The sequence below is a fragment of the Bactrocera dorsalis genome, chromosome 5, assembly GCF_023373825.1.
Source record: "Bactrocera dorsalis isolate Fly_Bdor chromosome 5, ASM2337382v1, whole genome shotgun sequence".
Lineage (NCBI taxonomy): Eukaryota > Metazoa > Arthropoda > Insecta > Diptera > Tephritidae > Bactrocera > Bactrocera dorsalis.
The window spans coordinates 43313161-43325282 of NC_064307.1; the positions used below are offsets into that span (position 1 = coordinate 43313161).

Genomic DNA, 12122 nt, shown 5'->3' on the forward strand with positions numbered 1-12122 from the left:
CAAGTCGTTCCATATGTCAGTCCGAGTAACAGCTTGTGCAAGAACTGGAGCCGGTCGACATTTCCAAACGGCATCATTTCACTCTATGGGCTCTGGAAAAGTTCCAAGAAGATTCGACGAGTTCGAGCCAAAATTTGTTCAGCGATGAGGCCCATTTCTGACCCAACGGGTTTGTAAACAAGTAAAATTGCCGCAATTGGCATGAAGAGCAACCTGAGGAGAGCTACCATTCATCAATGGATTATTAGAGAAAACCTTCGGCGAGTAGATAATTTCTCGTTTTGGGCACGTTTAGCCACAATACACCCGATATATAAAGCTTTTACCATACCTGAAAATATTTCCCAATTTAAGTTCCAGCAAATTGCGCTAAAATGTACGGTCGCACACGAACTATGCTCTTCCTTTCCTTTCCTTAATAATTTTTTGTTTTCAACGTCTGCCTACACATACTATACTCGTATAAACACACACACATACACATCTATGTGAGTGCGAATATAATTGTCTGGTATATTTTAAGCTTTCACGACAGCAATTAAAAGAGTCACCGACGGGCAGACGTAAAATTTAAACAAAGTGTCTAAAGTCTCTTTTAAAGAGCAAGTAATAGTATTATTTTAGTTTATATTACACACGATTCGTAGTCAACATGCTCACACTTGATACATTTCTTTACTTGACTATTTTTAGCAACTAAACTGAGCTGAACTGGCGAAGGAAGTGTGCGTCTAGATTGATTCAGTAAACTGTGCTCGAGCATTGAACCAGCCGGCAATTTTAGAATGAGCAAAAATGGGCACAGCAATCCGACATTCATTGGCGACAGTGTTGTCAGCGACAAAGCGACCAAACGGTACTCACTAGAGTTAGCTGAAAAAGGTGGCACGACGGTGGGCGTAGCCTCGAAGGATGCCGGTTACGATTACAATCCCTATGAAAATCGCGAGGTGGAACATCCTACGACGTGAGTATTAAATTATAATATATTTTCGTCTCTTAGGCGAATATTTAGTTAACTCAGTATGTGTGTTTAGACATATGGAACAGTTGCTCGGCATGGGTATTGAGCAGAATTTCCAGCTCTTACAAACTGCATCAGAATTATTCCTTATAAAATGTTAAAACGTAAGACGTGGTCAATCGAGATTCTGACAATCTGAAGCTCTTCTTAAACCTAATTCAATGTTGTCAATCAATTGGAGGATTTGTTGGTACCGAAAAACTACGAGTATGATCCGTTCGCTTGAAGGAAATTTCTTCATATACATATAAGTGTGTAAAAAATCCGTCTCTACTATACAGGCAAAGTTTAGCTTCTTCACCTTTCATGTTAGCCTCCAAAAAAAAAGGAACAGGAAAAAGGAACGAATTTGACTCCGAATGGCTTATGGTCTTCATGAAACTCGTTTTTAATGACATAAGTACTTTCCAAGGTTTTCCACTGTCAACTGACTGCTATTAAAATAATTATCCAGGGAGTTGAGCCCAAGTCATAGTAACCACCTCGAAACCTTCTACCACGACTTCCGTCGGATTCCTACCAGTTCACAACTTTCTGCTTTCGCTTTATTCGGAGCAGGTTCACCACTAAAGCTTACGGTTTCGACTGTCCCTTGACCTCTGTTGTATATCGGTGGTTCCATGTTTCGTCGACAGTTTTGTAATCTCGTAGAAACTCCTTCGCATAACGCGTCAAGCACCGCTAAGAATAGGTCTCACGGTAGCGCTGGTTGACCAGAGTGAGCAAACGCGGCCCAAATCGTAAAGACTGCTGTCTCTGTTTAAGATTTCTTGCAGTGCAGGATCGAGATGGTATTTTCAGTTAGCTACCATCTCATCTATCGCAAGCACCTTTGAATCGGCAGTCTCTTCATACGAGATCGTTTGCTGTTGTCATGTTATCTTCTATTGTAACGCTGTTTTGTTACACCTGGGACTGGATCAGTAAACCGACCTGAGATCACAACTCGTTAAACAAATTTTGGATGGTTGCTGCCGAAAGAGTAGAGTCGCCAATAAGATCCTCCAAGCCTTCCTACTAAACTTATAAGGCTTTATCTGAGCGTATTTCTAGCATGAATGTGTTTGTCTTAAGAACCTCTCGATTCTGTCTCTAAAGAAAATCACGCCAATTAATGTAAAATACCTACGTTTAGTCTAAGGTTTACACAACATATCGGTATACGAGTACATACTTATATATAATACAATCAGAAATTCTGACCAATTAAAAGGAAGTACTAACCCAAAACTTTTCTTTTTTCACTTTAGCAATTCGGAGACACTCTTCCATTTGTTGAAGGGTTCTTTGGGCACAGGCATACTTGCTATGCCAAATGCCTTCCGGAATGCCGGCTATGTAACTGGCACCATAGGTACCGTTATCATTGGTTTCATCTGCACCTATTGCATACATCAGCTCGTGAAAGCCGAATATGAGCTATGTCGGCGGAAAAAGGTTCGTAACTAACTGAAATACCGTTATAAGAATATTATTGAAATTGTATAACCATTTCACTATCTATTTTCTAGGTGCCAAGCATGAATTATCCCAATGTGGCGGAAAATGCTTTGCTAGAAGGACCGCCATTCTTTCGCAAATTTGCACCCTATATAGGTCATGTAGTAAACACTTTTCTGCTGATCTATCAACTGGGCTGTTGTTGTGTTTATGTCGTATTCGTAGCCTCAAATATTAAATCCATAGCCGATTTTTACTTAGATGAACCCGTCGATGTGCGCCTGTGCATGGTAATAATACTGTTACCACTGATCTTCATCAATTGGGTGAGTGTGCGGCAAAGACTCAATATCAAGTCAAGTAGTTTTCACTTTCATTATTAATTCACAGGTTCGCAATCTAAAATACCTGGCGCCATTCTCCACAATTGCCAATGGCATCACAATGGTTTCGTTCGGCATTATCTGCTACTATATCTTCCGGGAACCCTTCACCACCGAGGACAAGGTAGCCGTAGCGCCTTTTGCCGGCTTTCCACTTTTCTTTGGCACAGTGCTTTTTGCCCTAGAAGCTATCGGCATCATACTGCCGTTGGAGAATGAAATGAAGACGCCGAAGAAGTTCGGTGGCAGCTGTGGTGTACTCAACGTTGCGATGGTACTCATTGTATTCCTGTACTCTGGCATGGGTCTGTTTGGCTATCTGAACTATGGTGGTGAAGTTGAGGGTTCCATCACATTGAATTTGCCTTCGAAAGACATGTAAGTGTAGTGGAAATAACTGTGAAATAACTTTTAAATTATTTGTATCGTTAACAGTTTGGCTCAGTGTGTGAAGGGCATGTTGGCCTTTGCCATTTATATTACACATGGCCTGGCATGCTATGTAGCCATAGACATTACGTGGAGCGATTATGTAGCAGAGAAATTGAGTCCGCAGCGAAGCAAACTTTTCTGGGAATACGTGGTGCGCACATCTATGGTGCTGGTGACATGTAAGTTACAGCTAGGTCAATTATTTATGATACCCAAAACTTTCAAGTTCACTGTAGTTTGTCTTAGACTTCAAAATTATTTTATTTCATGATTAAAATGTTTGCGGTTGTTTGAAGAAGCTTTCAAAGTTCGACTGTAATATCTCCAAAACTAGGACAAAAATCCAATCAGGGTTAGGCTACGTAAAACTAACAAAAAAATGAGAGAATTCGTGCGTAATTGCAGATGAAACACTTCCTTTTCCGAGCTTGGCCCCAGCATACTCAGCACTTACATGCGAACTCAAGCCTACTCACCTAAACCCCTTTTCCTATGGTTCAACCATGAACCACGTTGCTGTTACAGTAGCGAATACCTATGTAATGCCTGTTGAAGAAAATGATTTATTAACTGTTGTCGAAGTTACTTAACTTTAGATCCAGGAACGGGCTATAGCAAGGAAGGGTGTTAGATGAGTAGGTTTGAGGTAGTCAGTACCATGTGGGGTCTTTATAAGTTCATGGATAATTATTTCACCGATCCAAAAAGGGTTCGAACTTCACATGGCCGGATAAAGAACTGGTTGTAGTGGGAATTATCATAGAACATTTCAAAAAAGCTCGTTTCCTGAGCTGCCAGTTTGTGACTTTGATGACAATTAGCCTAACTTTCTTCCAAACAGGTTTGAGAAAACCGTTACAACAACAACTAATGCTCAAGGTCAGAAATACAAAATTTTAGTTCTATAACCTGTCGATGTATGTGATTGAAAATCAAGGATCCTACAACCATACGATTTTTTTTCTATTTTGTTCTGACCATTTCACTTATTTCTTTGTTTATAATTCTTTTTATTAATATTATCCAAGTAACTAAAGTAATTTCTTTTTACAGTCTTCCTAGCCGTGGCCATACCTAATTTGGAACTTTTCATTTCGCTCTTCGGTGCGCTCTGCCTTTCGGCGCTCGGCTTGGCTTTCCCAGCATTAATTCAGATCTGTACGCATTGGTATCAGAGAAAAGGTGTTGCTAAAGTTTGGCTACTAGCCAGCAATTTTGTGCTTATCATAGTCGGCATACTCGGTCTGATAATCGGCACATCTACATCGCTATCGGAAATCATCGCCACATTCTCCAAGTGAGCAGTGCCACTGCTACACTAATATTATTACATAAACATTCTAAATGAATTCGTGATATTTTAAGTTACTGCTCTAACAATAATTAATAAAAAAATAATTTATTGCAAAGACAAGTATTATTTAACAAAATTACCTATAAATACATACATATATTTGGCTTAATGTTAAATAAAATCCACTTATAGTAATGTATTTAGCCAATATACGAAATTTAGTTTTTGAAATTTAAATGGCGACTTTTTAACAGATCGCTAGAATATGATTTCCTGTTCTTGTTATTTTTCATTGTAACCGTTAGCAAATATGGATATATTTTAAGCAAAATTGTTGCCATTTTATATGAAAATAGCGTGTAAATAATTTAACATATTTTTATATACATTTGTAAGTAGGTAACTTGCAAAAAATTTAATATTTTAGTAGTACCGAAAATATTTCAAAACCACCATGTTTCCAATGAGCGTGCCTTCGACAGTCGTAATCATTATTTCATTATATAGAAAGTATTCTAGTTATATGTATATATACATACATATATGTATGTATAGTATATGTATTTATATATACGAGTAATTTTAATGTACAAACTAAAGTAAAAAGAAATCAAATTATAATTCAATACAAACACAAAATCATATTTACCTATTTTTGTTTTGAATGGGAGAAATATAGATTTTCTAATACAATTGGTCAACTGTGACCATAACGCCCATAACATGCTATTCGCAGAGAATAAGAACAATTTGATGGAAAGTTCTGGCCAGATCAAAAAGTATGTGAGTACGTACGTAAGTTCATATTAGACAGATGCAACTTTCGAACACTCTATTTATTGAGGAGTTGGGGGAAGGTTTTAGTCCTGCGCTGATATGACGGTGAATTTTGGAAATCACGTAGGTACTCCTTTAAATTACATTATCATTGATCTTGTCAACCCAATTTAAAATGCACTAAGTTTTCATTCATGTTGGCCCCGGAGCGACCGTTATCTGAAAACCATTTGTTTGATGTGGACAGAAATCGGTCACCAACAACCTGTGCAGTGGTAACGTATAACTTTAACAACAACAACACGATGAAAAGGTTTTTTCCGCAAATCGATTCATCAAAAATCACTACTCTTTGAAATTAACCACTATATAATTAAAGAATTTAAATTTTATTCACTTTGATATTTATTTGGCGGAAACTGTCACTGTTTGGCAAGTGCGAGCTTTGTTTCATAGGATACAATTCCAGCTGTGTTTCATAGGATACCACATAAATGCTTCAAATGTTAACTGACATCGTCACTAACTCATGCCGTGTTCAAGACTACGGACTAGTCGGTTTCAGGTAAAAAGGAACTAAAAAGGATAAAATTCACACGTTTGGAAACAATTGTTTGACCTATTGTCTGGCATAATGGTGCAAATTTTAATTCATTATCCGCAATTAAAAGTTATCGGCATTTCATAGCGCCCTGGCAGCCCTTGAAACAATTATTTTTATTACGTCGAAATCTAAACGCAGCCGTGTTTTTGTTAATTTGCACAATTAGAAAATATAAGTAATTCTTCACTACGAAAATAAAATAAAACTTATTATTTGAAATGGAATTTTTGCGAACAGACGCTATTTTTATGGAAATTCTACAAGAACGTAAAACCATTACGGGTTTCTTAGATGCAGTATTTGGATTCCTTCGAAGAAAGTTTGTGTTTTATAATCTCATATTAAAATAGTATGTTTAACAGTTAATTTTCCTTTAGTACCGACTTTTATCACGTTAAAAAACATCCGAATGAGAATGTTGGCTTTGCTAAAGGCGTGCGCGAACAGATTCTATTCGGAGCAATGCAACGTTACGATCCTGATTGCAAGTTGAATAATCTAGCTGCCGATAGCAACGAAAACGATGGTCTATATGCGCCTCCGGCTATAGAAGAAGTTGAAATAGAGACTGAGGAAGTAGATATGGAACAGAAAGCGGTAACAAACCTTTCAGAAACAACAAAAAGTTGTGAAATTATTACACCAAAAAATAATACTAGAAAAGTTGATTTCGCTGCCAATGACTACAAAAATGGTGCATGCTTCGCAGAATACTGTTGGTCGCAAACCTTGACCGAAGTGGAATTACATGTTAAATTACCCGCTGATTTGCAAACTGCCAAATCCATTTGTATAGATATTAAACCTGATAGAATTTCGGTACACAGTCGAAACGACCCAAAAAATACTGTCATCCATGGGCAAATTAGTACTCGATACAAACACAACGACGCGGTGTGGACAATTACGGAAGGAAAGCTGACAATAAGCATGGGTAATTATTCTAAAGATTGTTTATGGACTTTTTAAGCAATTAATATTTAATTTTATGATAAATCCACGACTACAGATAAAGGTAAAGAAATGTGGTGGGAAAGATTTTTCACTTCAGAAGATCCCATTGATACGAAAAAAATAGATTGTGAGCGGTATATTGATGATCTACCAGAAGATTCTCAGGCGGCTATACAAAAACTTCGTGTGCAACAAATGGAGCAAGACATTGTAAATAATGGGCAAGAGATAAATGACAGCGAAAAAAATACTATGGAACGATTACGAATGGCATGGGATGCAGAAGGCTCACCATTCAAAGGTCAACCATTTGATCCTTCTGTCGTTAAATTTAGCTAATGATGTATTAGTATAAAAATATTTATTAATTTTAAGAAAACGTTAAGATATAAATTATTGTTAATGAAATGATGTATATAAACCTTTGATTTTATACTAAGATTCGGTATTCAGAAAAGCTTTGAGCTTTTTATAACTAATTACTGATTTCTAAGTTCCTGCACTTTACGTTGTAATTGGTTACGTTGGTAAGCTACATCACTGCGATCTGTTGACCAAGCAAGATACATATACGATGTCATTAATGAAGCCAGCAAAAATCGATCAATCGTCATAAGATTTGTAACCCAAAAGATCGCACTTAAACCGACAAAAGATGGATGTCGTACATGAGTATAGAGATGCCGCAATCTAAACGATTTGTAAGCAATTGGCTGGGCGTAATCCTTCATATCATAATAAGCCTGGAAAGCAAAGAGCAAACATAATAACAATAAATAAATCTAGAATTGCATTAGTACCTGTTTCACTCCTAATATTTCGGGCAAATCCATAATTAGACTACCTCCATAGATTATCATCCAAGCAAATGCATGTACGAGTGCAAACGTCCACCATAAAACGTTACTAGAAGACACATCCACCTGCCAAAGCACTATAGACTGTGCTGGTAGCCAATTTCGTATGAGATACTGTATTACAAAAGTATAAACAAATGTATCTTAGCAACCAACAACAAAACAGTACATTAGCATTTGTATACATGTAAACTTAACGATGACGTAAGGCAATATATTGAACGTTCTGCTGCTGCCAATCCCAACTTTTCCAATAGCCCTTTAACAAGTGCGGATTTCATACAGCTATGTTGCAATATAAATCCAATAATGTATAGAGTATCATACACAATTGGACCAAAACTTGTCTCCAAACGGGACTTATTGTCCAACAAATTAAACACCCAAACATATATTTTGGGTACATTTCGCGGACGCGACATAAATAACATAAATGTTCCCACCACATAAAATGTATACACAAAAACGCCTATTGATAGTAGAAAGACCAGTATTTGTTTTAAAGATACCATGATCTTGAATTTATTTGAACTTTTTGCTTTTGTAATAAGAAATTAAGCAAGTACCAACTTTTCAAATACCTCAAAAAATGTAAACAATGTCAAGAAATACTATAGCTATTTTAAAATAGGGTTGCCAGGAGTTGGGGAAAGAATCCACTAACGTTTGTTATCGAAAAAAGATTAAGAAAATCGATAATTGTTGTACAGCGTACAGTTGGCAATCAAATATTTTCAAACAGGAAATTTATTGGCGGAAATGAAGTTCGAAGGGTAGGAAACTCTGTTTATTGGAAATCAATTATTTTTTTGCTTTTGCGAAGTATTTAATTTAAAAAACATACAACAGAGTTTTGGAAACCCTATTTTTTGGCTAAAATTAAGTTCGAAGGGAAGGAAACTCTGTGAATGGCGGAAATGAATTTCAAAGTGTAGTCAAATTAAAAGCTGATTACCAGCGATAGCAAAATTACAAATTTAAAATTGTCTCCATATACATATGTAAGTTAACGTAACGTGTAGCAGCGTGCTATAGAAGGTGCTGTTCCTCTTCCACCGACGCAATCGGTGCATCCATACCTGCATACATACATACATACCATATGGTACATACATTAGAAGATGAGCGCAAGCAAGAGTGAGGTCTTAGCAACAGCTTTCCATGCTCTCCGATGTTTTCTATTGCCAATTGCCGTTCTTCTAAAAATGCGCGGGAAAACGCATCTTTCGCATCCAAAGGAGTGGAATGCTCTCCAACAACAATCGATGCACCTAATTCATTTTACGTCAGCTTGAGATCAGAGTGAAGTGGCAGTAAGAATCAATAAAAAGGTGGACGTGGAATCGATTAATGAGGAATAAAAAATACTTAAACTAAAAAAGACTAAAACACTTAATTTGTATATTAACATATATTCTACCACCTAAGTTGCGGAGAACATTAGGCGTAGAGAAGACTCATTGTGTGCTAATTGGTAAATATTAAATGCCGTCTAGGTGAAATCATCGGCGATCAATTCCAGCAACTTCGAACCGGCTGCCCTATTATCTCTACAAGTCGTTCATAACAGGACGTCATACTATTTAAAAGGCTCATTTATCATATATGTATGTATGTATGCATTGTAAATTGTTTTGATCATTAAAGTAACGACTTTTTATAGCTTCTACACCCCAAGTGCGTTGAAATAAAAACAAAACAAAAAAACGAAAAATAAGTTAATGCCAAATTCTTTACAAATATTTATCTTTGCTTATATTTATAATTAAACTAAAAACGCTGGAATTTACATAATCAAATCTTCGTTTTATATAAACAACAAAAAAATGGCCGAAGTCGATGAACTAAATAAGGATTTCGAATGTGCAATGAAACAGTTCGAAATAGCTCATCAGCATTTGAATTACCGCGAGAAATCCATTGCTACCGAATGGATAAAAAAATTGAAGAAAGCCAACAACTCGATAGAAGATTTAAAACTACGTTTAGATTTCATCGATTATTTCATCAATTGTTCCAAATGCAGCATTTTCAGTACAGAACCATTCAATAAAGTGCCGCATCCAAATGCTCCTTTGCAGAAGTTACGCAATATGCTGGTAATTATATCATGAATAGAGTTTCAAACTTAATATATTGCATGTCCGTCTGTCTGTAAAAGCGCAAAATAGTCCCTCAGTTTTAGATATTACAAACTGAAATTTTGCACACCATTAGCTAATGGTTTTTCTTGTTTTTAAAATGAATGGAAACAATCGGTGTAAGACGGTCCAAGCTAAAACTGTATTCGGAAATTTCGATAATTAAAGGTAATTATATTCTCGCCTGCGTCTGCGTGTCGGGTGCCATGCGCACATGTCCGACGGTAGCACTTGAAGCCTTGCAGGAACTGATCCCGCTACACCTAGTAATCGGTCAAGTCGCCAAACACAATCTGCTCCAAATGACAGCAGCAAGATTTGGCAGAAGTAAGATAATCTCTTCTCAACGCATGAAGGACCTAAGTGGCGAAATACCACTGGTTCTTCTCTCTAGAGATAGCTTTACCAAAAAGGTTAACTTCACTGGGAAGTTTAAGGTTACCCTCAGCAGTAAGGACAAATGGAGCAATTTCGCTCTCTACCTACTGCTTGGGGAGAGTACAATCAAGCGGTACACCGATGGCTCGAGAACGTCGGAAGGACCACACACAAAACTCCCCATACCTTTAGGTAATTTCCGCGCATATTCCAAGCAGAGGTCTTTGGTGTATACAGTTAAGCCTCCAACGCAGCTGTCGCAATAAACGTATATCTATACTAAGCGATAGTCAAGCGGCACTCAAAACGATTTCTGCATACAAAATCCAATCGCTATTGGTGTAGGAGTGTATAGAACGATTGAATAGTCTATCAAAACGTTACCAAGTGCACCTTATTTGGGTGCCAGTTCACAAAGGTATAGCAGGGAATGAACTAGCTTATGAGCTCGCCCGCTCCGCAGCATCCACCTATATGACAGAGCCAGAGCCTTTCATTGCGGTTGGTCCTCATAGCAAAAAAGAGCTGCTTCGCAATGATAAAGCAGTGGGTAGGGACTGCAGTCTGTAGGCGTTTGATAAAGACCCTTGGATCCATATTTTTAAATAGAGATCACTTCGCCTCAAAACACCCAGTAGTATATTGGAATTCATCAATTTCCTGCAGCTCCTCCTCACTTACTTATATAATCTAGCATACAATTTTCTATTGATACATGCCTATATTGTACTCCTCAGCCAACCAGTCATAAAATTCGTAGTGTTGACGCAACTTCCGATGAACAGCGTAAACTTTATGTTGAGGAAATGTTCGATAATATGGCGGATAGAGGTGCCTTTCTCTCCGATCAGCCAGTGCCATTGGACGGTACATTCTTCTTGGTGATTATAAATCAAAAATAAATATTCCAAATCATATATGTTTTATGTTTTATTTATTTACAAATTTATTTCCGATTAAAATATATTGCATATGTATGTAAAATTTATAGTTGTAACATATAATATATACATCTTATGATTATAAAATCTCTGTTGAACATTTGAAAGAAATACAACTGACTATAGATTGCATTGTTGAAATAATTATAATTCCGTTTACTCTATTCTTAATTTAATTTAATATTATTTAATTTAATAATCTTAATTTTATCTAATAAAATGCTTACAACCATCAAAGTCTCTAAGACGTAGATATTTATACACGTTTTCACTTATGCCTAATAAAGTCTATATTTACAATTTAATAAAGTTAAAATTTTTCAATACAATAAATATATATATACACAATTATTTTGGATGCAATTAATAGTAAATGCCTTTTCAAGTTTTTTAAGCGCAAAGCAAATAAAATTTGAATAAAATCTTATAAATCAGCTATCCAAACAAAAACGAGTGGATCTTTAATTGAGCATTAAAATTATACTTACTCGTAAGTGTCTTGAGCTGAACACGATTTAATTAATTTTTAGTATTAAATAATTAAATAAATCAATGATATCTCAATCAAGCATTGTACCTGATGAAATGTTTAGAAACTAAAATATTTCAAAAATTTATTTAAAAAATATACGAAATAATATAAAACCAAATATAAAAGAAACTAGAAAAATAAATAAAAAATAATATTAAATTAAAAAAATTAAAAAAAAAAAATAAAAAATAAAAAGTGAAAGAAAAATAAAAAAATATAAATACAAAGAAAATGTTTTAAAAATAAAAATAAAATATTTCAAAAACTCAAACATATATGTACATATGTATATACAAAATAAAATACATCAAAATATGAAAGAAATAAGAAAACAATTTAAAATAAATAAAAAAAAATTAATAAAG

General features: G+C 35.8%; 4 protein-coding genes across 4 annotated transcripts in view; 3 read left to right on the forward strand and 1 right to left on the reverse strand.

Moving 5' to 3' along the window:
• LOC105229065 (proton-coupled amino acid transporter-like protein CG1139) overlaps positions 1–5217 on the forward strand; it is a 28637-nt gene extending 23420 nt beyond the window's left edge. Inside the window, exons 2-7 of the mRNA XM_049457024.1 lie at positions 694–967; positions 2275–2461; positions 2536–2790; positions 2855–3225; positions 3283–3458; positions 4333–5217. Coding sequence (XP_049312981.1) covers positions 786–967; positions 2275–2461; positions 2536–2790; positions 2855–3225; positions 3283–3458; positions 4333–4580 — 1419 coding nt within the window. The 5' untranslated portion in view covers positions 694–785 and the 3' untranslated portion in view covers positions 4581–5217. The remainder of the gene's footprint in view (positions 1–693; positions 968–2274; positions 2462–2535; positions 2791–2854; positions 3226–3282; positions 3459–4332) is intronic.
• Positions 5218–6055: 838 nt separating this feature from the next.
• Positions 6056–7363, forward strand: LOC105229067 (nudC domain-containing protein 3). Its single transcript, XM_011209141.4, has 3 exons — positions 6056–6273; positions 6332–6888; positions 6964–7363. Exons 1-3 carry the CDS (start codon positions 6173–6175, stop codon positions 7245–7247), a joined length of 942 nt encoding a protein of 313 aa, XP_011207443.2. The 5' UTR covers positions 6056–6172; the 3' UTR covers positions 7248–7363.
• On the reverse strand, positions 7251–8385 carry LOC105229066 (nurim homolog). The gene is made up of 3 exons (XM_011209140.4): positions 7951–8385; positions 7709–7879; positions 7251–7651 (listed from the first exon to the last, which is right to left on the reverse strand). The coding sequence occupies exons 1-3, from the start codon at positions 8275–8277 to the stop codon at positions 7388–7390; spliced, it is 762 nt and encodes a 253-aa protein (XP_011207442.2). The 5' UTR covers positions 8278–8385; the 3' UTR covers positions 7251–7387.
• A 126-nt stretch (positions 8386–8511) lies between these two features.
• LOC105229068 (uncharacterized) lies at positions 8512–11915 on the forward strand. Its single transcript, XM_049457026.1, has 3 exons — positions 8512–9372; positions 9429–9864; positions 11022–11915. The coding sequence occupies exons 2-3, from the start codon at positions 9592–9594 to the stop codon at positions 11184–11186; spliced, it is 438 nt and encodes a 145-aa protein (XP_049312983.1). The 5' UTR covers positions 8512–9372; positions 9429–9591; the 3' UTR covers positions 11187–11915.
• The last annotated feature ends 207 nt before the right edge of the window (positions 11916–12122 follow it).

Bases quoted from the DNA above. Each gene is read 5' to 3' on its own strand.
- LOC105229067 (XM_011209141.4), top strand. From the start codon at position 6,173: ATGGAATTTTTGCGAACAGACGCTATTTTTATGGAAATTCTACAAGAA. The intron at 6,274-6,331 runs GTTTGTGTTTTA...ATTTTCCTTTAG, and splicing joins TTTGGATTCCTTCGAAGAAA to TACCGACTTTTATCACGTTA. The intron at 6,889-6,963 runs GTAATTATTCTA...CCACGACTACAG, and splicing joins AAAGCTGACAATAAGCATGG to ATAAAGGTAAAGAAATGTGG.
- LOC105229066 (XM_011209140.4), bottom strand. From the start codon at position 8,277: ATGGTATCTTTAAAACAAATACTGGTCTTTCTACTATCAATAGGCGTT. The intron at 7,880-7,950 runs GTATACAAATGC...TTTGTAATACAG, and splicing joins CGTCATCGTTAAGTTTACAT to TATCTCATACGAAATTGGCT. The intron at 7,652-7,708 runs GTACTAATGCAA...TTTGCTTTCCAG, and splicing joins AAATATTAGGAGTGAAACAG to GCTTATTATGATATGAAGGA.
- LOC105229068 (XM_049457026.1), top strand. From the start codon at position 9,592: ATGGCCGAAGTCGATGAACTAAATAAGGATTTCGAATGTGCAATGAAA. The intron at 9,865-11,021 runs GTAATTATATCA...TGTACTCCTCAG, and splicing joins AGAAGTTACGCAATATGCTG to CCAACCAGTCATAAAATTCG.